The 26,677-nt window shown below is 49.0% G+C and overlaps 2 protein-coding genes across 5 annotated transcripts in view; both read right to left on the bottom strand.

Moving 5' to 3' along the window:
- PLCG1 (phospholipase C gamma 1) overlaps positions 1-10,666 on the bottom strand; it is a 38,800-nt gene extending 28,134 nt beyond the window's left edge. For all 3 annotated transcript variants that reach the window (XM_024238629.3, XM_054542261.2, XM_009233588.4), the window contains exons 1-2: positions 10,545-10,666; positions 9,722-10,059 (exon numbers count right to left, since the gene is read on the bottom strand). In XM_024238629.3, coding sequence (XP_024094397.2) covers positions 9,722-9,938 — 217 coding nt within the window. In that variant the 5' untranslated portion in view covers positions 9,939-10,059; positions 10,545-10,666. The remainder of the gene's footprint in view (positions 1-9,721; positions 10,060-10,544) is intronic.
- A 10,738-nt stretch (positions 10,667-21,404) lies between these two features.
- Positions 21,405-26,677, bottom strand: part of TOP1 (DNA topoisomerase I) — a 96,225-nt gene continuing 90,952 nt past the window's right edge. For both annotated transcript variants that reach the window (XM_024238888.3, XM_054542307.2), the window contains 3 exons: positions 24,105-24,199; positions 23,738-23,887; positions 21,405-22,697 (listed from right to left, as the gene is read on the bottom strand). In XM_024238888.3, the coding sequence (XP_024094656.1) occupies positions 22,595-22,697; positions 23,738-23,887; positions 24,105-24,199 (348 nt within the window). In that variant the 3' untranslated portion in view covers positions 21,405-22,594. The remainder of the gene's footprint in view (positions 22,698-23,737; positions 23,888-24,104; positions 24,200-26,677) is intronic.

The following is a 26,677-nucleotide window of genomic DNA, read 5'->3' as shown; positions in this document are numbered from 1 at the left end:
ACAGGCGTGAGCCATCGTGCCCGGCCCAGCTTAAATTCTTTGAAGTCACCTCCCCTACTGAGAGAGATGGCTACCTTGGATTTCTTTCTCCGAAGCTGAAGTTGAATACCCTATCGTTTTACCTGCTTAGGACAGCTGCTTGCCCAACCTTTACTAGCACACATGATTGTATGGAGCTTCATGCTTCCAGTGTAGACCAGTTCTACGACCACAACCAGGCCATCCTCTTGGGATCAGTCTGGCAACAGACATTCTGTTCTCACTGGAGGGAATGCTCTGTGTTTCACTGCTGGCCTCAAAAGGCACTCAGCAAAATCCTTAACAAAGTGACATACGTTACCTTTTCTAACCTCCTCGGTGGACATGCTAAGAACTCCCAAGAAAAGGCCACAGTCCCAGTTAGGATGGACAAGCTAACACAGGCACATTATACTCAATTACCGTTGAAGGTGGAGGAAGTGACTAGGGCAGGAAGAGGGGAGCTGCCTCCAAACAGCTGGTGGACTATCAGGCAGAATAGGGTGACCATAAAGTGGGTCTTCAGCGCCTCAGAGAAGGACCATCATCCCTGCCCCCATTGCTGCCCAACCTCCCAACTGAGGGAATGGAGTTGTATTCCTTAGCTCACCTCCTGCCCCCAAGTAAGCTGAGAAACCTGTGGGACCTATGGCCAACTGGAGCTCTCCTTCACTCCTTCCTAGGGTTAGTCACCCTGTGAACTCAGGCCCACACTCTCTGGGCCTTAGGCTGAAGTCAAGGTGGGGTTGGAATTCTCCCACCACACATCCACACCTACACAGCCAGAACACAGTGTGGTCAATACCCGACTCCTACCACGGGCAAGGCCAAGCCAAGGACACTATGACCCAAGCCCATGCCCTCAACAATCATTTCCCTCAGAACATTTTAACTCAACCATATCCCCAGGTGTCCAAGAAAACAGGAAGCCAACCCCAAAGTGAACTCCCCACCTGTGCTGAGGAAGAACTAAACACACACAAACAAGTGGCCAAACTCTCCATGGCCCAACTCCTCACCAGTTTGGCCAGCTGTTCACTGTCAGGACCCAGAACATCAGTGAGACCACCCACTCTCCTCCGTACCCAAGCCTTGCTGCCTTGCGCCCAGGCCCCTCACAGCCTTTGTACAGATGCTTTACCTAACACCTGTGTGCCAGCTGGCAGGTGGAGGGACCTCAGGGGGTAGGATGGGCTGCTACAGGGAGAAACGCGATTCTGTCTTGGCCCTCAGGCTCAGCCTACAGCACTTTAGGCACAGCTGTCTCCTGCCAGCCCTGGGCATTAGTGGTTTTCTGCATGGTCCAGATCACAAGCTTCTCAGGATCAAGGACTGGGTCACCTCCTTTTCTTGCTTCCTAACTCCAGCCTCCTCTGTGCCAGGCCTGGGCTCAGTAAAAAGGGATGCCAGTCTTCTGCAGGAGAACGCCCTGCCCCGTTTACTCTGCATCCTGAGTCTTGCTGAAGCCAGGGCCACCGGCCAACACCAGGAAGGGCCAGGGCCGGAAGGAAGCAGTAGAGCCTATACACAAAGCCTACATGTGGACTATAAAAAGGAGCTCCTCCCTGCCTCCCCCAGGATGGGCCTGGTTCCTAGGAGGTAAAGAGTGGTGAGAAAGCTAGGACTTAAGCCTGGGCACACAGCCACTGCAGCCTCTCAAAAGCTAGCCAAGAACCACCTCAAAAGGAACTAGTCTTGCAAGGAGGGGTGCGAGAATATTAAGGGCTTAGCCAGGAATGCAAGTAGAGACTCTCCAAGTCCCATCTCTTGGGACCATAGCCTCTCTTAAGGCAACCAACTCCACTGTCCCCATTGCTTCTTCCCCGAAACTACAGAATATTCGGGGACCAACCCTTTCTCACACTTCTTTCTCTACTCTCTAGGGGCTGAAAACACCCCCTAGAAGTCTCTAGGCACCCATATTCCCCACTTTCTCTGGAGACTCCGGCACACCCAGCAAAGCTCTGGGAAGCAACTGTGATGAGTGGCAGAAGTAGCGAGAAACTCAAACTCTGGGCAGCAGCAGGATACTGTGGCCACAACAGAGTAGGCTCAGCGGGCAGCTCAAGTAGGGCCATGGGTCGGTGGGGAAGGGGGGCAGCTATGGCAGAGGTGACAATTAGGCAAGGGCCACACAAATATACCTATTTCAAAGATGTCAGCCAGGACAGTCTCTTGACCCACACAGGCAGCACTCTACTCTACCACAACAGCAAAGCCACACTCACCACATGCATCCTAAGTCATAGAAATTAAATCCTTCTAAACCTCCATACTCCAAATCCCTCTCCAGCCTAGTTTGCCCAGGGTGTTCAGGCTCTGTACTAGAGGCCTCACCCAGAACCAGAGGCCACTCTCCAGGGATGGTGGTGTAGGTTAGCACACATAGCAAATAGGGGAAATTAACCTTCCTTGTTGCCAGCCATTGATATGTGGGCATCATTTGTTATCACAGCACACCCTCACCTACCCTGACAGAGCAGCCTCTTGCTTTATTTCCTTCACAGAACTCACCAAATCCTATAAGTATTTTATCTGTCTGGCTATTTATCTCCTTTCTGCTGTATCTACCCTAACCTTATGTCCACTACTGGTCTCCACAGTGCTTGGCACAGTTAGCAAATGCCAGAGTCTAAAGCCAGGGAAGCACAAGTCGTCTCTCACTTATTCAATGAGCCACTGAGGCCCAAGAAAGCTAGTTTTTTTTTTTTTTTTTTTTTTTTTTTTTTAAGGAGAGTAGCTATGGTGAGATGGAACACAAACCAAGCTAGAGATCTACTGCACCATGAACAAGTCAGAGGCTGGAGTAATCACATCCAGCTCAGTGTGCCCAACACACAGTAGCAAGGTCTACAATAAATGTATGACAAATTAAAGAGCACATGAATGAATGCATGCTCTTGAGTTGTCATAGAGAATCCTGGAAAAGTCCTTCTCAGGACATTTGGGGCACGGAGCCCCAGGTTCCCATGTTCTGTAGAAGCTTAGGCGGAAGCGTCACCACGAACCAGAAAGTCAAGAGGGTGAGGCTCTTCTGTGCCCCTCCCCCAATCAGCGGCTACATTCACCCCCATGTAGGAGTGTGGGAAAGGTCTGGGTGGGCCAAGCCTCTCAACACCGGTGTTGTGGCAAGGATGAGTGCAGGACGGGTTTTGAAATTGAGGCAATGAGTCCAGCTTGTCCACAGATGGAAGTCTAGGCTGGTAAAACACATGTGGCCAGAAGGAAGAAAAACAAAACAAAAAAATAACCCTCTGTTCCTATAGAACAGTCCATCCTATTGTCATTTTCCCCAGAATGGGAGAATAAACTGAATACTATAACAGGAATCAGAAATCCTAGGATCTGCCATGAACTTGCTATGTGACCTTACCCTTAGAGCCTTGGTTTTCTCCTCTGTAAGAGAGGGATAGTAACTCCTGCCCTCCATGGATTAATGGAGCTGCTGTGAAGTTCAAATACAACAGGTGAGAAAATGTTCCATGAACTCCCAATTTGCTATTCCAATTCCAGAGTTTTCTGATGCCCCAGTCCTCTGTGTACAGAGTCAGGGAAGGAACACACAAAGCAAATAGGAAACAGACTCCTAGCCCAGGTTGTTGGAGCAGCCACTTGTGGCCGAGCTTAGTGGTGGAAAAGATTGGAGCTCTGTAGTTAACGAAGGTGAGAGTAAAGGAAATGAATACTGTTAAGTGGCCACTAAGTACAAATGTTGTGCTGGGTAGTTTTCACATAAAATCTCTTACTCTCATATATAATCTCCCTTATTATTAATATACAGCTCTGTGAGGAGAAATTACTTTTACGGCTAAAGATCGATTTCAGACAAGGAAAAGTAATCTGCCCAAGGTCACAGTAAGAGCTGAGACCTGAACCCAAATCTGACCAGCTCTAGCCACAAATCTCCAGGCACTTCAGCTCAATTACCAGCAAGGTGGGACTATTTGGTCAATGGTGGCCTGAAGCCACTCCTCACCCGTGGCTCCACCTTGAGTCTTGCCACCTGTAAACATGCTGCTCTCAGAGATTCCCTCCAAGGAAGCACTGTTCCCATGCTCCTCTAAACAAGGCACTCTACAAGGGGCACCAGAATATTCCCATCCTCCTATCCCACACCCATCTCTCCTAGGACTCTCCTCAAAGTCTGCAGTGACTTCTCTAGTTCTAACAAAGCAAGTGGAAAGGGGGAAAAATCAGTCTCCTAATATCACACCTTTGCAATCTCAGGCCTCACTCCCTTCCTCCAACTTATCATCTGTGGTCTCCTTGAAGCCACATCCCACAGGAAAAGGTACAGAGTGAGAAGAGATGCTGTGAGTTAACGGAGACTGACACAGAACAGTGACAGCAGAGGCAGGCCCTACCACATTGAGGCTGTGGCATTAGAGCATGTCCTCGAAGACAAGGTATCTCCAGATAGCGTCCTGGGCTAGGCACTTAGAAATAGGACAATAACATACCTTCACTCTACAGAAGGGGTTACCACCCAAAGCAGCTGCTTCCAGCCAACTGCCCTGTCTCCCTGCCAAACCAGCAGTGGGAAAGAGCCCTGACAATAGAGGGACTGCTGAGAGCTGCAAGAGAGGATGAGTGGGCCTCCTTGCCTCTGAATCAAAGGGCTTGGTGGCCAGGCACCAGCCCCTTAGGACAACAGGTGTATTTGAACTCCTCCCCACCAGGTCCTCCTGGGAACTTAATCCTCATCTCTGTCCTGTCAGGGATCCTATGTAGTAAGTACTTACACTGCGCCACAATCCATGCTAAGCACTTTATACAGGTTCTCATCAAATCCTCACAAAAACCTTATAAAATAAGTGCCATTTGATACTATCCTTTTTACAGATAAGCAGCCCAGAGAGGTAGTCATATGCTTTAAGGTCACAGAGCAAGTAAGCTGCACAACAGGATTTTAATTCAAGCAGAGTCTAGGGCCCAAATGCTTAACTACTAAGCTCTGTCTCACCCCTCAAGACCCAGCCCTTCTCCCATCTACCATCATGGCATCCCCGCCCTGCCTCAGCAAGAAGGTCTTGTCTGGGCCCTCATCAGCTCTCTCCTGCAAACTGTGCAAACTGTAGGAGCTCACTGGCCTCCCTCCCCAACACCTGTCTGACAAACCACTGCCACTGTGGTCTCCCAGGCAGAGGCAAGTCAGTCCCACAACAGCCTCTGCTGACTCCCATCGCCTCCAGGACTGAGTGTAATCTGCTGGACACAGCATACCAGGGCGACAGCTGTCTCCAACCAGTCCCAGCCTCCTCTCTACCACACCATATCTGTTCCCTACCCCTGCACAGAGTGATTCCCAGTTCCTCAGCCTCAGCACAGGCAGGTGCCTCAGTAATTCAAGGCCTACCTCAAAGGTCACCTCTCCTTTAATGCCTTCCTGGCAGAGCTCCTCACAGTTTTTGCTAGAGGCCTTTATATTACGGTAGGTAACACACAGGGTATGTAACACACAGGGTCATATGCCTCTACATCTGTCTTTTCCAAGAGTTCATCAATGGCACAAACCATGTCTCAATAAACTTTTGAATCCTTGGTGCCTAGCACTGGGCAAATGGGGAGGTGTAATAATACTTATTGCAAATATTAATAAATGTGCCTCATTCCAAGAAGTTACCCAGAGCAAAGCTGGTAGCCAAGATCTCTAAACTCCAACTGAATCCTATGCATCTGTGTACACATACACACAAGAGTCTGCAGAGAAGCTGGAGGTGTTGTGGGTCCCAGGACTGGGTGTGCTCAGCTACTCCAGTTATCTGTGAAGCAGGCCCTTTTCCTAGGTTCACAGGAAACAAAGGTCCCAGCTGGGCAGGGGGGCCTGGAAACCCACACATCGGGGCAAGCATGGGGTGCTGAGGAAATACTAAAAGGTCTGACTTCCCTTGGAAAAAACTACATTCAGACAGGAAACACACAGGCAGGGATGGCTAGCTCTGGAGATCCGGACATGGGCTCTTGCCCCTCTCCCACTGTAACAGCCAGTACAAAGAAAACCCTTGATGACACCGGCCTGGGCCTTGCCCTCTCCCGTGCTATGGGCCTAGCCCTCGGAGCAGGCCTCCTGGTGTGGTCTGCTCCCCAGCCACAGGGGTCAAGCCCCAGCCAGCTGGTTCCACTACTACCTCCCTTCTGAGCCCGCCTGCCTCATCAAGGCAGTTAGCTGTTTTCTTCCACCACCCTCACCCTCTTCATCAAAGGTACTGCTCACAATTGTCATTGCCTGTTTTCGTTTCCCTAAAAGCAAGCACCCATATTCATTCACCTCAGAGGGCTTGGCATCTAGAAAAGTATCTAGTGAAGAATCAGCCAAAGACAGAAGCCTGGGGCCCCAGAAGTCCCCACGGACATGCTCAGCCAGTATTCACAGAGTACCTCCACAGTGTCTACACCAGTGTTTACTGGGCCCACAAAGACCCTCAAATGGACAACCTCATTAAACACGAGTCTGAACCATCTCAACTCAGAAGACACCAGAAGAAAAAGTGTGGAGCCAGAGCCTAGAGAGGCTGAGGCTGTCTTGGGATACAAAAGCCAAAGTGGTCTTTGCCCTGTAACGCATGGTCTGAGCACAAAGGTGTCTCACAGAGGAGCCACGTGGACCACAGGGAACATGGGCTTGGGGTTGCTAGTCAGCCACTGACTAGTGAGCTGGCCCCAGCTGAGGCCCTGGCACACACTGACACAACACCTTGGGCACAAACGATTCTCCATTTCCATTTCCTCATCTGTAAAACTGGACGAAAGGTCTCGATAGCACTCAGCTGGAACTCTACATAACTGCATTTTATTGATTTATGTCAGTATCTGCAACATAAAAGGCCAAACACCAACCTGGTTCCTGTCATACCACCAGGACAACCAAACTTGTCAACACCTAAGCACTTCCCCACCCTGCTTTTGAGCCAAATGATCACCCTAGAAATCAGCAGGTGTCAGCTCCATTTCACAAGTGCTGACAAGAGAGGGCACAGAGTCAGGGCACAAGTAGGTCTTACATATGGGTGCTCCTTAAACCACACTGTCTCTCCCTCAGGTCTACCAACACGCTGAAGATAGCACAGTGTCTCTCTCTTAGGCCAGGCTTCAGGCACTGCTGGTACCCTGGTAGGGTCAGTAGGAAAGGCTAGATACCTGAGGTGCTTGGGCAAAAGTCCAGGTGGCAGAAAACCTGGCTGGCAGTCCAACCTCCTCAGAGGCCACAGGGATCGGAACCCACCAACAAGGAGAGCCCATGAATGGGCAGAAGCAGGGCAGGGCTTCAGTGGAAGCCTCCATTAGTAAAGTCTGAACACACAAGCATCGACCAGACTTTTCATCCAGGCTCCTTTCAATCTGAGCCCCCAAAATCCAAGAGCCAGGGTCCTCCTACATCCTCTGCCTACTCTCCAGGCCTGTTAAATCCTAGCTAACTGATGAGATCACTGAATGTGTACACCTCTGGCTGACCCACCTGCTCACCCCTGGGTAGGGGGTTATCAGGTCCTCTGTATGCCTGCCTCCATCCCCCAAAGACCTGAGGCATGATAAATCATCCCCTCTCTGCACCCCTTTTTTCTGTTCAGGCCCCAACTTACAAACAAGAAAGGTCACACCCAGGAGTCAAATGTGCACAACTGCAAACACTTTCTCTACAGAAACACTGTTCTACACGGTGGGTGGGTGAGTGGGCACATGGGTTGGGGCAAAACAAAACTGTTTCCTGCCTTTTTCTGAGTAGCAATCTAAGTGAAATGTGAATTTGGTCACTGTCCTCCTCCCTTCCTGCACCTTCATCCTCACCCACAGCCACACCTCACCCCCTCACCATTCCCAGTTCAGGGACTTGAAGGGCAGCCACGGTCTATCGTTAATGTTATTGCTAATAACAGCTCACATTTATTAAACATTTATGTGTCAGACAATGCTAGATGTTTTACATGAATTGTCTCATTTGATCCTGGAGCAACCATACATACTGGATATATTATTACCCCCATTTTACACATGAGGAAATCAAGGCTCAGAGAAGGTAAGTAACTGGCCGGGAAACATACAACGAATATATGGGCTTCAAATCCAGACTTGCCATCAACTACTGTGCTACGTTTATTGCCTGCTAATATGCGTGGTTTAAAACGCAGTCTGTTACCCAGGAGATCTCTGAGAACTTCCAGCCAGTGCCACCAACTCAACACAGCATAGAGAGAAAGGAAGGAGACTATGCCTGGAGCCTGATGCCTGAATGATGTTCCCAGGGTTATGTCAGCTGTTTGCAGTGTCGATCCTTCCTTTACTTTGGAATCCACAGGCTCTCAAGTCACTAAAATGTTCTCCCAATGGCTGACAGGGTCAGTGGGGGCACTGAGGAAGGCGGCTGCCATTTCTAAGTTGAGCAGCTGCGTTAGATCTGTGTCAGATCTGGAGTTTGTAGCTGAGGATGGTTGGCTGCCTCACCACAAGACCTTCCTTCCTCCCAACCTCCTCAACTATCTACACACATGCACACCATACCCAAGAAGGTTTGTGGGACCCCCCTTGGGGTGTCACTTCCTGATCTCCCTCCTTCACACAGACCTGGTTCTGAGCCTGGGTCTCTCTAACCCCAGTCTCCGGGGGTCCCTGCAAGAAGCAACCCAGTTTAGAGTTGCAGACACACCATCTCTTCACACTGAGAGGCGGGGGAATGGAGGGCAGAGCAGAGTGCCCATCCGACCACAGCACAGGCACGCGCTAAGTGGAACTCTCAAAGATCTGGGGTTTTTCAAAATCCCCCAACTCCCTCCTCCCACTAGAGACAAGCGCAAAAGCAGCTAAGCTCAGGCCTGGGAAGGCGAAAAGGCAGGAAACCAAGAGAAGCTGCTCCCGCTCCCTGAAGCCACCGGACAGAGGACAAAGGGCTAGACTCACAAACTAGCTGCACTCCTAAGAACAGTACCTGACTCCAAGGCGCTGGGGCAGGCCTTTATGGGGCCCATCTCTTGGGAACGTGCTTCCCAGGGCAAGGGGAGTCCCTGCCCTGGCACTGAGTGTCTGCCCACCCACATAGGCCTCCAAAACCCAGCTTTGGGACAAAAGTAGCAGAAAAAAAAAAAAAAAATCCAGCCACTGGCTTCTCTCAGGCTTCTCCAAACCAAACAAGACCACCTTCCTCCCCCTCCCCTAGAGGGAGATGAGTAGGCCTCGCTCTGCACCAAGACCAGCCCTACCCAACATCTGCCTAAGTTCTACTTAGGGAACCCAAAAGTTCCTTTGCAAATAAGAGCCCAGCCTGGGGGCCCGGAGAGTTTCACAGACTGCTCTTTATAGATAAAGAGTGGGAGCGGACCGTCTGGTCAGGCCCCAGGTTCCCGTGCAGGGTGGGGGCCACTGCCTTAGCTCCCCTCGCCGACGCCGCCACCACTCCCAGGGTCTGGGGGGCCCGATGCCTGCACCGCAGGTCTCCAGCCCGCGAGGATTTTTAGGCCTCACGGCAAAGCGCCTGGAACACTCCCCCCAGCTGGGGGAGAGGGGGGGTGTCCTGTCAGGTGACCGAGGACCCGGATGCCCCCCGCCCCCAGTGACCACCCGAGACGAAGCGGGGGCGGGGCCCGGAGGGAGTGGGGGAGGGCCCGAAAGTTTGCCCAAGTCGCTGGGGCGGCCGGCCGGGGCGCAGGCAGTCGGGCCGGGCTCCCACGACCCCCGCGAACGGCGGGCCCAGGCAGGAAGTGGGCGCACTTACTGGCCCCCTCGATCTTGTCGGCACCACGGCTCCACGTGATCTGGCGCGTCTCCAGCTTGACCTGGAAGGTCTTCCGCTCTGGTCGCTGCGACTTCTTGGAGTAGAACAAAGTCATGACGGTGCCCACCTCGAGGCTGCGGCAGAGGTGCAGCACCTCGGCGTCCGAGGGGGCGCCGGGCCCGCAGCCGTTGGCGCAAGGGGACGCAGCGCCCGCCATGGCTCCGACGCTGGGGGCGGCGGCGGCACAGGCCGGGACCGCCCGGGAGCAGGCGCAACGGCGGCGGCTGAGGTTGGGGCTGAGGCTGAGGCGGCCGACGAGCGGGACCCGGCGGCGGCTCCTGCAGGCGGACACAGGGCGGGGCCTGAGCGCGGCGGGGCGGGGCTGCCCTGAGGCCCCGCCCCGCCCGCGCGCCGGGAACAAAGGCGCCCGCGCACCCGTGGGGAGGACCCCCGCCCGCGGGCCCGCCGCGCCTGCGCCCCGCGACCCCCAGACAGGCCGCAGGCGGGGACGGAGGCGCGACTGCGGCGGGAGCGCGCGCCGTTCCCGGTCGACCCACCCAGCCCTCAGTCCCGCAAAGCTTTCTCACGTGGCCCCGGACACAGCCCGGCGGCCACGAGCGGCCCTGTCACGCACGGCAGCCCCGCCCACAGGCCGCAGGCCCCGCGGCCGGCGCGTCAGTCAGGCGTACTCGCACGGGCGGCCGGCAGCCCGCGGTCCCGCACAGACGCAGCCCCCGCGTCCCGAACACCGCCCATGCAGCGACCGGGATGGGACGTGAAGGGATGGCGCGTCCTCCGGGAATGCCCGGCTAAACCCAGTTACCTGGGCGGGCTTCCCGGAGAAGGGAGCCAGGACGGGTCGCCTCACACCGGCGGCGGCGGCGGCGGTGGCGGCGACGGCGGCGGGTCCTCCGCGCGCCCTCTCCCGGGAGGGGCGGGGGCGGGGCTGCCTGCGGATTGGTCGCGGGCACTGATGGACAGCCGACATGTCCCGCCCCCCGGCAGCGCGGGGTTGGCCCGCAGGCTGCTCTGGCGACGGCCAGACCTACGTCTGTCTGTTCCCCCCCTGCTGCCAGGGTGGCCTTCAGTGGTCCTCTCATTCGGAGAGTTTCCCCCCAAGCGTGAGCACCCCTTGCAGGGGCGTTAGGTCCGCGGCCGCGCTGTCCAGCGGTCTGACCTGCAGCTCCCAGGGCCTTTGTGTCTGTCCCTCGCATGGGCCTCTGCACGCTCCGTCCCCACGCGGCAGGACTCAAGTCCGATTCGGGGCTCTGGCTCAGACCGTACCCCGCAGCGCCCCTCCTGCAAATGCTCTCCTGAACTTTGGTTTTCCCTGCCTTGCTTTCCTCCTCCTCCTGTGGCCGCTGCCTCTCGATCTCAGAAACTTCTCTTCCTCTGCACTCAGTGCTAGGCCAGATCCCAAGGCGACCTGACCTTTCCGCTGGCTTTGCCCACAACACAGGCACCGGTGACTCCAAACCTGCATCTCCCCTACGTTCCAGGCCCCAGCATCCCACTGCATGTTCCACATCCCCCCGTTAGACAGCTCACCTTCCCTCCCCAAACGATTCCTTCCACAGTCTTCATTTTCTCAGAACGCGGCGCTAAACTCCTCTAAGTTGGAAGGCCAAAAACCTTGCAGCTAACTTTGCTTCCTCCCTCTGCCTCACCTCCAATCCATCAAGACCTGTTCACTCAGCCCACAAGCTGAAGGCCCCATCTCCTGTCACCCAGACTACTCACCTTGTTTGGTTTTGCCTGGATCTATCATGCTTTAAATCTTTAAAATGAAATTAAATCATGATCCCCTACATCCAGCCTAAAACCCTCCGTGAATTCCCATTGCACCTAAAATCCACACTCCCTACTTGGCCTAGCAGGTTCTGTATGACCTGCCCATCTCATCAGTTTCATCTCTCACAAGTGATCCTTCACTCTCCATTCTCCAGCCACAAGGCCTTTTTCTGGTTATGGAACATAATTCATACTCTTCGTCTTTCTGAAGCCATTCTTGAAACTCACCCCTGCAATCTATCTACCCTTGTCAGCACCGCCAAAATTGAGGACACCCACGGTCGCGGTGGAGCCTGTCTGACATGTTGAGCCAGGCAGTGGGTCGGCTGCCAGACACAGCAGGACAACTTACTGCATTTCAGAGGTGAGAAGCCCAACAGAGCTTCCAGCTGATGCCAGAGAAAGAGCCAGGCTTCCTGGGATTTGTGAGATAGTAGGACTAGACTAGAGTTTGTAAGTATGTAAGAGCGTGTGCTCGGGCAACCCACTCGGCTGGATAGTGACCTGGGGCTGCTGCTTCTGACTCTGTCTTACTGTAGTGGAAACTTGTGTGTTAACGTTGATTTCCTCAAGTGCGTCCCCTAAGAAGCTCAGAATTCAGCATGACATTGAGACACTTTTTCCTAGCCAGCTTCTGTAGCGTAAGGAGCGGTGGGGTAGCTGAGATGGACTGCCACCTAGTGGCAGGCCTTTACGTGGGCGGGAAGGAGCTAGCGTAGACCCTGTGCTGAAGGCGTGCACCTGTGGTCACACCTGATCCTCATAATTATCCTCTAATCAGGAATGATGGTCCACAATTTACTGATGAGGAAACAGAGATTCAGAGAAGTTCTACAGTTTGCCCCAAAGCCACATAATTAACGTAACTAGGTGGGAATTAGAACCCAAGTCAGCCTGACTCCATGAGTTTTCTGCCTCACAGGAGATCCACTGGCTTAGGTAAGTCCTGGTGGTCAGTAGTCAGTGGGCATGGAGGCTATATGGTTAATCAGCATGGGTGAGGGGAGGCATGCTCACCACTGGCCTTGGGCACAGGGAATCCAGCAGAACGTGAGTGCTCACAGAGTGTGGCTTGAACTGGCTTAGGCTTGAAGTTCTGTGGACCCTGCTCTTCTCTGTGTTGGGCATTGACAACATGAGGAGCACAAGAGAGACACAGCGCCAGCTCTCCGGGAGTTCAGACATTAAATAAACACTCTGTTACATAAAGACAATTATGATGAGGGCTAGAAGGAAAAACATTGGGTCGAGATCTCTTCAGACCTCAGCAGGGGTCTAAAGGAAGTGAGTCGATGGTGAGGTGAATTATTAAAGGTGGGTTGGAGAAAAGTACATTCCAAGTAGAGGTAACAGCATGTACAAAGGCCCTGAGGCCAGGAAGAGGTTGTTGAATTTAGGGTTACAAAGCTAGAGTTTCCTGACTGAGGAGGGGATAGGGAGTGATGAGGCCAGGAAGGCAGACGGGGGCTGAATGGGGCCCCTCTCTGGCTGTCTGATCCTGTTTTTTACAGGAGGCACCCTCCTAAGTGCCGCAGCCCTCATTGAGCTTCCTGTGCTGACTCGGGCAGCCTGTGGGCTCTGATGCACTTTTTACACCTGTTTCTCCATTTTTTTGGGAGCTTCCTAACATGCAGGGTAAGGCTTCCTTGCTTTTACTTTTGCCTCTAGGTCTGGACCTCTAGGGGCTCAAGAAATCCCTGCCAACAAGAGCTTGAGTTTTCAGCCTGTTGCCAGGCCTGTAATCAGGGAACAGGGCCCATTTCCTCCTGGGACTTCTGGGCCAGCATCCCAGGCCTCAGGTGCCTCCTTCCATCAAAGGAGGTGCAGGAAAAACGGGGCATGCGGAGGGTGTGGTCTGTGTGGGCTTCCCCCAGCTCAGCATATATATGGGTGCGTGGGTGTGAATGGCAATACGTGCAGCTGCGCTGTCTGGGAGGAGCAGCCCAGCACCCACACAAGGCACACGCCTGTGACGTCACCCATGCTAGCCCTGCTCAGGCCTGTTTCTGTGAACATGCGTGCTTCAGCATGCCCTGGCCTACACTGTAGCTGTGCCCGTGCCCAGAGTCTGGGGAGAATCCCAGCCCAACTGCCCCTAGGGACCTATGGGTTTGGCCTCACAGCTGTTTATTAAATGACCACTTAGAACAGTGGTTGGCATATAGTAAACACTATGGAACTGCTTTATCCACATTGTCTCATTTCTTCCTCATTACAGCCCTGTAAGTGCTCTTATTATCCCCATTTTCCAGATGAAAAAACTGAGGCACAGAGCTAAAAGGCAGGATTCAAACCCAGGTAGTCTGGCCCCAGAGTCAATGCTGTTTTGCTTCCCATGTATGTATGAACACTTTATTGTATATCCTCTCTCCTTTGTAAAATACCCTTACCTGATATGTTTTCTCTTTTTTTTGAGACAGTTTCTCTCCCGTCGCCCAGGCTGGCGTGCAATGGCACAATCTCGGCTCATTGCAATCTCCACCTCCCGAGTTCAAGCAGTTCTCCTGCCTCAGCCTCCTGAGTCTCTTTTGATTCAGTGCTGTCATAGGTTGGGTTCTTTGGATGTGGACTCTGTGACAGGTTAGTGTGCAGCATGTTTACTGGAGAGTGGCCCTGGGATCAACACTCTGGGAGGTACTGGAAAGAAACAGGAGTGGGCACAGGGAAAACTAAACTGAGACGCAGGCCTGATGACAGTCTTAGCCAACCCCAGGATCTCTGTTGTCTGGCACTAGCCTGGAAAGGAGTTGTAATGTCCTGGGAAGAGCCTAGCCTGGGCCAGATGGCACTCTGCAGCCAAGATGATCTTCGAGGGGCTGACAGCTAAAGATGTTCTGCTGACAGCTCTCCCAATAGTTGGGTCAACAAGTCCTTCCTTGAAGGGGATCTGGGTGGCACGTTGCTATGTCTACCACAAATGTATTCTTTTTCAGCCCTTTAAAAAATGTTTTGAGTACTTAAAAATAGAGAACAAAATATAGAAATAGGAGATGAGATTATAAGGAGAAGGATGATAATATGGTTTATGGGTTAACGTAGCCGATGTGATTTGAGAATTAAACATGGCTGAGCTTCCTGATAGCCAAAACAATAACACTTTCTATTCTGTTAACTGGTTCTTTGGAGTCAAAAAAATTTCTGGGGTTAAATGATAAAAGAAGTTTCTCACCTGGATACTTATTTAATTGAAATAGTGGAGAATGTTCTCAACTGGTTAATAGCAAATGCTGATGCCGTTTTCATTTGTTCCTTGTAATAGCCTTGAGTGAATATCGAAGGCATAATACACAAGTATAGCTCAGTGAAGCCCTTTTCACATTAGAAGGGAGCAGATTTATAGTCTTGCAGTGTCTAATTTGATCCATGTGTAAGACATTGTCCTTTTTCTTTAAACCATTCTTTTTTTTTTTTTTTTTTGAGACGGAGTTTTTTTTTTTTTTTTTTTTTTTTTACTCTTGTTGTCCAGGCTGGAGTGCAGTGGCGCAATCTCGGTTCACTGCAACCTCCGCCTCCCGGGTTCAAGCAAGTCTCCTGCCTCAGCCTCCTGAGTAGCTGGGATTACAGGCGCGTGCCACTATGCCCAGCTAATTTTTTGTATTTTTAGTAGAGACGGGGTTTCATCATGTTGGCCAGGTTGGTCTCAAACTCCTGACCTCAGGGGATCCACCCACTGCAGCCTCCCAAAGTGCAGGGATTACAGGCGTGAGCCACTGCACCTGGCCTAAACCATTCTTTAATTTTTACTCAGTTTCTCGTGTTAGACATCTGAACAGCCCCTCCTCTGGGTTTGTGAGCCAGGCTGCACCTCAGCACACAGCCAGTACTACTTCCTAAGAACTAACCTCAGTGCACCTTGAACTCCACCCACAACCTGCTGTTTAGGCTCCTGACCCCTGGCCCCCAAATCTATCTGTGGCTCCAACTTAGTCCAGGCCTCACACTTCTTAGGTCATGTCCACCTGCTTTCCTCCTCACCTGGGCTGTATTATCTGTCCCTCAAGAGCCTTGTGTTTTCTCTCAAGGCAAAATCACACCTGGCTCGGCTGCTCCCAGGGACTGCTTTCTCCATTGACCTTGGTGTATCTCTGCTGATTGGCCCCCGTAGTGGGACCCAGATGTTGAGGTTCTCCAGCTGGGCTGCAGATGTACCTTCTTCTGAAAGGTGGCAGGGACACTGTGATTGCATCACTGAGGCAACATACGGCAATAGAGGAAGAGAAGGGGAAAGCCCAGGCCAGGGCAGACCCGCACTTTTCTGTTTTTCTCTTTCCTCCTTGCAACATGCTTCACCGATGCATCCTCTAGAGCACTAAGACAGTACAGCTGAGTCAGAACAAGTTCCCACTCCAGCAGTGGGTACAAAAATGCCAACAGACCGTGACAATTCAGTGTGATGGGGGCCCTTGGAGCACTGAGAAGGGACACTTGGCTTTATTGAAACCTGTTGGTGTCTGTGGAGGTAGAGCAAAGTGAGAGACTGTATATGCCTGAAAGAGATGGCCACTCCAGATACAAGGCAAACACTCATTTTCATGATAGGGTCACTCCAAGTTGTTTTGTGGGGTTTTTTTTTTTTTTTACAACTAAAATATAAACTTTTTAGAGATGCAAATGTCCACAGTTTATTTAGCTGCATGTACATACTTTAAATCACACATTTAAAACAATATATTGATTCATGAACATTGATTTTTCCCACTCACATTTTCAGTAAATTATATTCAACTCTTTACATGAACCTTGGATTTCTGTATTTTCACCATGAGTCGCTTTTTGAGTCATCTAATAGAATCTCTCAAAGCATATCATCGCTTTTCCTCCCTTCTAAGTTGAGACAGAGAGCAAACAACTTTTTTTTTTTTTTTTTTTTTGTGAGACGGAGTTTCGCTCTTGTTGCCCAGGCTGGAGTGCAATGCTGTGATCTCGGCTTACTGCAGCCTCCGCCTCCTGGGTTCAAGCGATTTTCCTGCCTCAGCCTCCCGAGTAGCTGGGATTACAGGCACGCACCACCACCATGCCCGGCTAATTTTTTATATTTTTAGTAGAGATGGGGTTTCACCATGGCCAGGGTGGTCTTGAACTCCTGACCTCAGGTGATCCACCCGCCTTGGCCTCCCAGAGTGCTGGGATTACAGGTGTGAGCCACCGTGCCCGGCCAACTTTTTTTACTTCGTTTTTTTTTTTACTTAAAAAATAATTTTTGTTGAGGAATAATTTACATATAAAATACATCCATTTTTAAGTGTAAAATTTGTGCTTTGACAAATGTATACCTTCATGTAACCTCCACCCAATCAAGATAGAGAATATTTCCATCACCCCAAAATGTTTCCTGGTGCGCCTTTGCAGTCAGTCTCCTCTGTCCCCATCCAGCAACCACTGACTGACTTTCTGTCACTACAGATTAGTTTTGCCTATTCTGGAATTTCACATAAATGGAATCATACAGTATGTACTCTTGTGTCTGCGTTCAGCATAATGTTATTTAGATTCATCCATGTTGCAACAAAGGGAATACTTTCTGAATTAGTATGTGATGTTATCACTGAAAATTGTAACCTAAGCATAATTACCTTTTAGTATAACAGTAAGATATTGCTTTTTCTGCCCTCAATTCCTCTATGGATATATACTAATAATCTTCAAAATAACTAGTTACTGTATTGCTTTAAACATGTTATGAAAAATCTCTGCTGGGCATGGTAGCTCACACCTATAATATCAGTATCTGGGGAGGCTGAGACAGGAAGATTGCTTGACCCCAAGAGTTGGAGACCAGCCTGGGCAACATAGTGAGGCCTTGTCTCTAAAAAGAAAAAAATAAAAAAATTAGCCAGGCATGGTAGCAGGCACCTGTAGTCTCAGCTCTTCAGGAAGTTGAAGTGGGAGGATTGTTTGAACTCAGGAGTTCAAGGCTGTAGTGAGCTATGATCACACCAGTGTACTCCAGCCTGGGCAACACAGGTGAGACCCTGTGTCTAAATAAAAAAGACATTTTTAAAGAAAAATCTTGGCCATGTACGGTGGCTGGGCTGGGTGCAGCAGCTCACACCTGTAATCCCAGCACTTCGGGAGGCTGAGGTGGGCAGATCACCTGAGGTCAGGAATTCGAGACCAGCCTGGCCAACATGGTGAAACCTGGTCTCTACTAAAAATACAAAAAAATTAGCGTTACAAGTGGCACATGCCTGTAATCCCAGCTACTCAGGAGGCTAAGGCAGGAGAATTGTTTGAACCCGGGAGGCAGAGGTTGCAGTGAGCCGAGGTTGTGCCACTGCACTCCAGCCTGGGCAACAGAGCAAGACTCCGTCTCAAAAAAAGAAAAAGAAAAATCTCAAATGTGTCTACGTGTATAGTATAGTGAATGCCCACATACCCATCATCTAGCTTCAATAATGAATTGGTGGCCACTCTTGTTTCATGCCAAATTCTACCCACTAACCCCTCCCATATTATTTTGACCCAAACCTCAACTCTTGTGTTATCCATTACTATCTCAATTTTTCTAAAAGACTATGTGGTGTGTGTGTGTGTATAGATAGAATCTCACTCTCACCTAAGCTGGAGTGCAGTGTTACAGTCATAGCTCACTGCAGCCTTGGGCTCCCAGGCTCAAGTGATCTTTCTGCCTTGGCCTCCCAAACTGCTGGGATTACAGGCATGAGCTACTGCTCCTGGCCTAAAAGACTCCTTTAAAAACATTTGTGTGGGCCAGGCACGGTGGCTCACGCCTGTAATCCCAGCACTTTGGGAGGCTGAGGCGGGAAGATCATGAGGTCAGGAGTTCGAGACCAGCCTGGCCAACATGGTGAAACCCCATCTCTACGAAAAATACAAAAATTAGCTGGGCATGGTGGCAGGAGGCTGAGGCAGGAGAATGGTTTGAACCCAGGCGGCAGAGGATGCAGTGAGCCAAGATTTTGCCACTGCACTCCAGCCTGGGTGACAGAGCTAGACTCCATCTCAAAAAAAAAAAAAATGTGTTTGTGTATATATATACACACACACAGTACAATTATAAAATCTAAAAAAGGCTTTGCTATTTAGTGATCTCTAAGAGGCTTGTTTAAATGGAATTCTTGGGATTGTGAAAAATAATTACTAAGTCTGTGTTAAATTTCTTTGTCTCCTTGTTTACTGATTTTTGTCAGGGGACTACTTACAAGCATCCAAAACCGGCCTGACTGAGGTCATTTCAGGGTAATGTGTTTTCTCTAAAAAGTGCTTTTTGGTTCAAAACAAGTTGACAGTGTCTCATTATTTGAAGAATTTCTAAGGAGTAAAATTTCTTCAGAAAAAAATTAAATTTTATGGTATTGAGATGATTTTGGAGTAATTTACTGGGTGTGGAAACGAGAGGAGTGAAGGATGGTGGCTACCCTAGTTTCTGGGTTGGGGGACAGAGGATCTGGTGCCCTTCCCTGAAATGTGAAGCCCAGGCCCAACAGGCTTGGGGTGGTGGGTACTGAGCTCAGTTCTAGAGAAGCTGAGATTGAGGTGCCCGTAGACATGCCCTGCAGAGGTGTAGTTGATAATGTGAGTCTGGAGCTTAGAAAAGGGCTCTAGGCTAGAGAGAAAGAGAAGTCATCACCTTTAGGTGCAAATGAAATCAGCTACGCTGAGGTAAGAATCATCGCACTTAGAACCTGATAGAAGAGGTGACTCAGAAAAAGCCTGATAGGGACAGGAGTAAAACCAGGAGAGGGTGGCATTGTGAAAACCAGAGAGAAGGGAGTGGTCACCTATTGAATGATTCCATTTACATAAAATGTTCAGAATGCAAATTTAGAAAGGTTAGTGGAGGTCGGGAGTGGGAATGTGGATTAACTGTAAATGAGCGTAAGGGATCTTACAGGGAGATGAAAATGTTCTAAAATTGACATGGTTAATAGTTGCACCACTCAGCAAAGTTGCTAAAAATCATTGTACCCTCAAAATGATGGAAGGAGTGGTCAACAGTGTCCAGTGCCACAAAGACTCTTAAGACGCAGAATGGAGAGCCCATGTATTGGTTTGGTCATTTAGTCATTGGCGATAGTGGTCAGAGTGAAGAGAAGCAATTGTGGGCTCATGGGACAGAAGCTAGTTGCAGTGGGTGGGGGAATGACTGGATGATGACTCTTTGCAGGTGCTTGTTTGGGAAAAAAGGGAAAGGTAGTGGCTGGAAAGGGCTGAGGGTTGTGAAGGTTTTTTTCTTTTCATGTTTTAATGTAGCAGAGGTCTGAAATTTGACAGCTTTTGGCAGGGAGAATGGACAGACAGGACTTGCTGGCCAGATTTGGGGGATGGGAGGTGAAGGTGAGGTAAGAGAAGAGAAAAGCCAAGTCAGCACACAGATATCTGGCTTGGGTAGCACGTGGAAGCCCTTTGCCCACACCGAACTCAGGCATCATAGAAAGGCCTGATGGGAGGGAGTTTCTCAGACCCTGCCCATCTGGCCTGTTCTTGGACGTGGCTGGAAGTAAAACCTACTGGACTAGGCAAGTGGGTAAGTTTACTCTTGACTCCTGGGTCAAGCATCCTTCAAGGTCCTTTACATCTGGCCCCCACTTACCTGTTCAGCCTCTTCTCTCATCCCCAGTGGCCAGGTCAGCTTCCCATTCTCTGGCTTTGGTCTCCCAGGCCTGCTGCCACTGTCTGGGATGCCCTTCTCAGTTGTGTTGAGCAGCATCTTGTTGCCCAGCATCTGCCCTCAGACTTGCAAGGGAGGTCCTTGCCAGAGAGGTAGGCATTACTTCCTGTTCATCAGTAAGGTCTTCTGCCTGCAAGGCCTCCTTACCTGACTTCTAGTTTTGGACCAAAGGTTGTCCCCTAGCTGTGGCATCTGAGGTCCACTTACACCTACCTACTTACCTACCAGCCACAGTGTATCAAATGGGTACCAAAAGAGCCTCTCTGTTGTATTCCCTACATTCAGTGGCCCAGCTACCTCAACACAGAATTCAAAAACTCCTGGCTGGAGTCTCTCTGCTCCAAAGCAGTGACGGCTACATAACCTCCCTTATTCCCTGGGGTGAATGCTGCCTCTTTCACTGGTTAATAAAAATACAGGCTGCCAAGGACCTCCAGGATTCTCTGTTGTGGGCCTAGTACCAGCCCTGCCTCCAGCCTCAGGGAGAACAGAGACTATGGGTTCGCCTCCCCGAAGACACCTACCTGCTCGTGCTAACAAGCTAGAGGGCCCAGGGCCCTTCCATTAATTTACCAATTTTGACCCTTCTGGCCTTCCTGCTCCCTGCAGTCCATTTGACCTAGAGACCTCACTTTCATTCTGAATTCCAGACTTACTTATAATTTAGGATGAGCAAAGGAACAATTTTTGTAGAGACCATAGCCAGCTAGGGTATCTGGAGCACTAGAAAGTGGTCAGAGACCACACTGCCTTTTTCAATTAAGCAGTCAATGCAGGGAGAAGTTTGCATCCCATGTGGGAAGGGGCTTCTGGGATCTGGAACCTTAATTCTCCTCATTCTGATTGTAAGCTTAGCCACGTGAGCAAACCTAAAGCAGCTCCCTTCTGCTTCTGGCCAGTACACATGGAAAGCTCTCCAAAACTTTGACTCTCAAATACGGCTGCAACATCCTGCTCAATATACTTTACCTATGCTAGGCCTCCGATGCTGTCTTTGCACCACACCTCTTACTGTGGATTTTTTGCACTCTTCCTTCCTTTCCTGTCTTTATCTGAGGATATGGACTTTGGATCCCCTTTAACCCACACCCACAGCAGCAGGACAGGCACACAACACCCCTTTCCAGGCCAGGCCCTGCCTCATCTGCTCCTGGGAGGAATCTACTCTTGCTGACCTGAGTGGTGAGACCTCATCCCACACTAAGTCCCAGCCCCAACTCTGGCCTGAGGCCCTTTGTAACAAAGAGGCAGACACTTAAGTTTCCGTTAAGTTGTAGGAATTTATTTTAAATAACCTACAGTTGATTAAAAGGGAATTCATGATAAAAATAGAAGATACTTGAGGAAAGATGTGGGAAATGGACTCTGCACACTCACTAAACTAACAATGCCTCTAAAACTAATGATTATAGCAAAAAATGTCTTCACATTAAAATTCTGCTTTTTATGTTTTTTTCCATTTTTTACACAATTACAAAAGAAAAAATAAAAGCCCTAAAATCTTGATTATTTTTCCTTTTTTTGGACCAAATACTCATTTTCCTCTAAATTTATTGACCTGTGGAACTTTTTATACAATAAAATCTTTCAAGTGAAAGATTAGGGTTAAAAAGAAAAAGATGGATATCTTAAAGGGTACAGCGAATGCTCAGAACAAAGGATGGTGGGAAAATGGTTTCAGTCACTGATTATTTCATTATCCTTAGATTCACTCGCCCTTCATCCCTCCCCAACCCCAATCTACACGATCTTTAAGATCAAGAAAAAGGTTTAAATATTTTAAAATAATTAAAAAGAAATAAAAATTCACATTTAAAAAGGAACACTCAAGTCAGGAAATATTTTCCCATCATGCTTTTTCTGTGAACATGTGTCTGAACCAAAACACTGCCAAAGCCACGACTGCTTCAAGTTTAATGAAAATTGATCCCCATGACAATAGAGAGTGACGACTCTAACAGGTGCGCTGGGTTTTTTGTTCTACTTAATTTTAAATTCCTGAAATGGGGGAGAGGGGAGGGAGTTTAGGAATTTATTTCTATTAAAATATAGAAGTTATTGCAAAACCCTAACTGTAAAAACGCACCAATATAATCGGACTTTGCATACAGTAGCTAAGAGAATCCAAACATTTCAGTGAAACAGTGAATTTGCCTGGTAGAACGCTGACAAATTCCCATCCACTTGCCCTCTTGAAAATAAAAACAAAATTCAAAACAAATCATACAGCTAGAATTTTGATATCTGAAATATTTTTAAATAAGTTGTCCATAGGACAACTGGCTCAGCTCTCCCTTATAATATCTCCAGGTTTATCTTTTCACAAAGATGTTGGTTTGTTAAGACTTGCTGCCTCTCTCCCCCAGGCACGAGGGCAAGCGAGGCTCAGTTTATCCATCTTTCCCAAACCACACTGTTCCTTTTCACAGAACCCTGCCTCTTGAGACTGGCTAAAACTCGTAGTCTTCATCAGCCATGTCAATGGCCCAGGCGAACTTTTCCCGCTGGGTTTTGTTGTAAATCTTCTCAATTGGGACACCCCACTTTTTGCACCTGCAAACAAAGGAGAAATAAGGGGGGGATTAGGGTGACTCAGCAATGGCCCATATCTGAGGCCCAGGGTCAGATGTTCCATCTTCTCTTTCACATCTGTCTAGTGAGGATGCAAATTAATAGTGCACCAAGCATGTTCTAAAGGTTTTATGTGATCAACTCATTTAATCTTGGCAGTGATCTCTAAAGTAGGTGCTTCTGCAGATGTACAAGTGAAAAAGGTACAGATAAAACTGAGGCAAGAGACATTAGGTAATTTACTGATTTTCTCACACAGCTAGCTGGTAAGTGACCTGAAATTTGAACCCAAGCAGTTTTTCTCCATGTTCTTAACCACTATACTATATTGCCTTTTAAGAGCTAACCAAATCTCTAGCACCAAACAAGGCAAAATGAGCAGAAAGAGGTACAAAAGACCTAGGTGGAACCTTTAGCCCAGACTAGCAAGTGCCATAGGGGAGGATATCTCCACCTATGCTCAGAACTTAACAGCTCAAACTAAACATCTTCCAAAACAAAGCCACTTCTTTCAGATGTTATGTGACAGTGTGTGTGACACACAGAGAAACCTAGTATTTATCTGCCTTTGTTAAAGGTCCCTCTGCCTCTCTGTGTAAGTTGCTCAGATCTGTATTCTCATCTTTATCTCTTGTTCCTACCTTCAACTGCAAAAAAATTCAACGAAAAGTTTTGTCGAAGTGTAGAGATGGATGGGCTCTTTCCTATTCTTCCAAAAGCTAAGAGTTTCCATTCCTGTCCTAAAGTTCCATTAGGAATAGGGATGGCACCTGCCTCTTAAAAACATACACTACAAGGCAGTATGACAGCACTGACCATTTAGGAGCAACCAGAATGTTGCAATGCATTTACAGACAAGGTTCAGCAACCAGAGTAACTTGTACACAGCTGAAGCCAGAAGTTTCCCCAGAGGACTAAAGTGTGTAGCTTAGGAATGGCATGTGAAGGCCACCAGTGCTCTCGGAACCCCCTCCACCTTTCTCGAGCTAGCAGCAGGAGCTCAAGGAGGGCTCAACACTTACCAAGCCACTGTGATCCTAGGGTCCAGATAATTGAGTTTGGAGGTTCCCAAGGCAATCTGTTTATTTTCCTCTCGGTCTGTGGCTTGAACTTCCAGCTTCATCAACTGTTCCTCCAGTCTCTGAACAGCCTTCTTCTTTGACTCTACTACCCTAGAAGAATAGCAGAGTCCTCAAGAACCAGGCCTGGGCTCTAGACAAGAGCACACTGTACCCATCCTGCCACTTTGAGTCAATAAAAGCCCTAGTACAGAGATTTCCAAAGGACATTTCTCAGAAACCATCGAAAAGCCAGGGCCCCAGGGGCCCTGACAGATGCTGCACACACTTTTCTCTACCAGCCCCAACTTTCACAATACCAGGTACATACTTCTTCGTCTTTGCATCCTTCATGACCTTGGCATCAGCCTTAGCACTTTTCAGGTCTCTCCGGGCATCTGCTAGCTGTTCCTTCTTGGCATCAATCTAGGAGAAATAACAGTGGTAAGGTTATGAGCTGTAGAGGAAAAATGGCTCCACCTGAGAAGGTGAAACCAAGATGTTATCTGGACCAGGCTGTCTCTGTCACTGGTTTGTCAGATAAAAAAACCAAGGGTGGCTTCATGAAGGCAGGGAGAAGATGCACAAGGACTACTGAATTCAACTATTTGTTCTTCAGTGATCCGGAAAGAAATAAGGGTTTTATAGGGCAGTAACCTAGGGACTCAGGGAAAGGAACCCGCTGGGGCTGGGAATCTGGGTGCTGATCTTTCCATCAGAGAATACTCTGCTGTCATACATCTGGGAGGATGGCTACAAATGACAGTTGTTTATCAAATAGATCCTGTGCCAGTTTTTAGCTTTCATTCCAAGAACACTGTAGGAGCTACTCTTCAGGAAGCTGAAGCAGGATACTTGCATCTACTGGGCAACCCCAGCTCGTTCCTCAGATCCCACCAGTACTCTGGGAAGGCGGTGCCAGCTTCTCAAGGAAAATGGATGCACTGAAGAGAGTACTCAAGGGGCTACAAACTGGTAATTAAAAGACACCCAGGAAGCCAAACAGCTCAGCCAGTCTGTCCCAAACCAGGACATGGCAGGGCTTAGCTTTGGCATTCTGTTTTTAAAAGGAGAGAGGTCACCAGGCACGGTGGCTCACGCCTGTAATCCCAGCACTTTGGGGAGGCTGAGGCGGGCGGATCACGAGGTCAGGAGATTGAGACCATCCTGGCTAACACGGTGAAACCCCATCTCTACTAAAAATACAAAAAATTAGCCAGGCGTGGTGGCGGGTGCCTATAGTCCCAGCCACTCGGGAGGCTGAGGCAGTAGAATGGCGTGAACCCGGGAGGCAGAGCTTGCAGTTAGCTGAGATCGTGCCACTGCACTCCAGCCTGGGCAACAGAGCTAGACTCCGTCTCAAAAAAAAAAAGGAGAGAGGTCTGAGGTGGGAAGGACCTTAGTTGTCACTCAATGGATGTGAAAACACTTTTAGCTGTGGAGCTTTTTTTCCCATGTGAACTCTCATGGAATCCATATCTATAAGGGAAGAGACAAGGGCAGTTTCAGCCTTTCTTGCTTGTTAGAATCTTTGAAGCAGCCCTGGTGAATCTAAGTTCTTCTCAGATTCCTGCTTAGAGACAGCAGTGGATAACAACATGGAGCTAGAGCCCCTGTCAGTGAGCTCACGCTGCTTGGAGGGCAGGAGAACCCCATACCTATGATCATCTATGTGAGGTGAAGACAACCTCCACAGAGTAAATAACATGTCTGACACACACTGGGCTGCTCACTGAACCTAGAATTGTTTGTTGTTAGATACGCACAGCCCAAGATTGGAAACAGAGGCCACCATTGTGAGAGGATCACTAAATATGTTTTACTATGAATGGCTTACTTCCAACATCTATGTTGTCTAAAGCCAAACTGAGGGGACTGATTCTATATACAAAAGCATCACAGACACCACTAGCCAGATTCTTTTTAGGATAGAAATGTAGCAAACCACAATCTTTTAACCATTTCTGTGAATGCTAAATTGGCAGGCTATGTCAAATTCTCTCAAAGCATCAAAGACTCCATTGATTCACTTGGCAAACAGGGGCGTGTGTTTGCTTTGTGGGCACACAGGAGAGGAATCCTGGGCTTGGAGGGCTCGTCTGGCAGGCAGCCTGGGCTGCCCAAACAGTGGTTCCAGAGCAAGAGCAACAAAAGACCTCCTCATGCTCCTGGGAGGGGTTTTCCTGAATTAGGTAAACAGCACCTGAATATTCATGCTTTTATTTCTGGCTTGTAATGATAACATGAGGAGAATAAACAATTCCAGATGACCAGCATTTAACAGAGTGGCAGCAAATGTGAGCTGCTAGGATGGGCCGTCTATAGAGTTCTTTGCCTGCCAATCATATGATCCAAGGACTCAAGGTCTATGGATGTATATTCATTCACTATGGACATGTACATCTCTTCAAGAAAGCCAGATGGCATCTGTAGCATAAATTATAGGTTGTGTGTACCTTTTGAACCAGCTGTATTACTCATGGGTACTTAAGGAAATCTCAACAAATGGAAAACATTCTGGGCCTTAAAATGTAGTCTCATTCCATAGTAGTAGTTCTTAAACTCCAGTTGTACAAGTATAGAATTCCATGAATTTGGATGAGAAAAAAATCTATAATTTCAATAACCTCTTTTTGGAACTTATTTATATTTATTTTTAAATTTTTAATAGAGACAGGGTGTCTCACTATGTTGCCCAGGTTGGTCTTGAATTACTCAGCTCAAGTGATTCTCCCATCTCAACCTCCCAAAATGATGAGCTTACAGGTGTGAGCCACTGCACCCAGATTCTAGCTGAAATTTAGTATTTCTTCTTCAGTTATGAATATGGGGAACAAACCATAGTAACAGCAGCAGCACTTATGACTTTATCATCAATAGATGTTAAGACATTTTCATTTCATA

The sequence above is a fragment of the Pongo abelii genome, chromosome 21 (assembly GCF_028885655.2).
Source record: "Pongo abelii isolate AG06213 chromosome 21, NHGRI_mPonAbe1-v2.0_pri, whole genome shotgun sequence".
NCBI classification, from domain to species: Eukaryota; Metazoa; Chordata; class Mammalia; order Primates; family Hominidae; genus Pongo; species Pongo abelii.
This window is presented reverse-complemented; position numbering and strand designations above follow the sequence as displayed.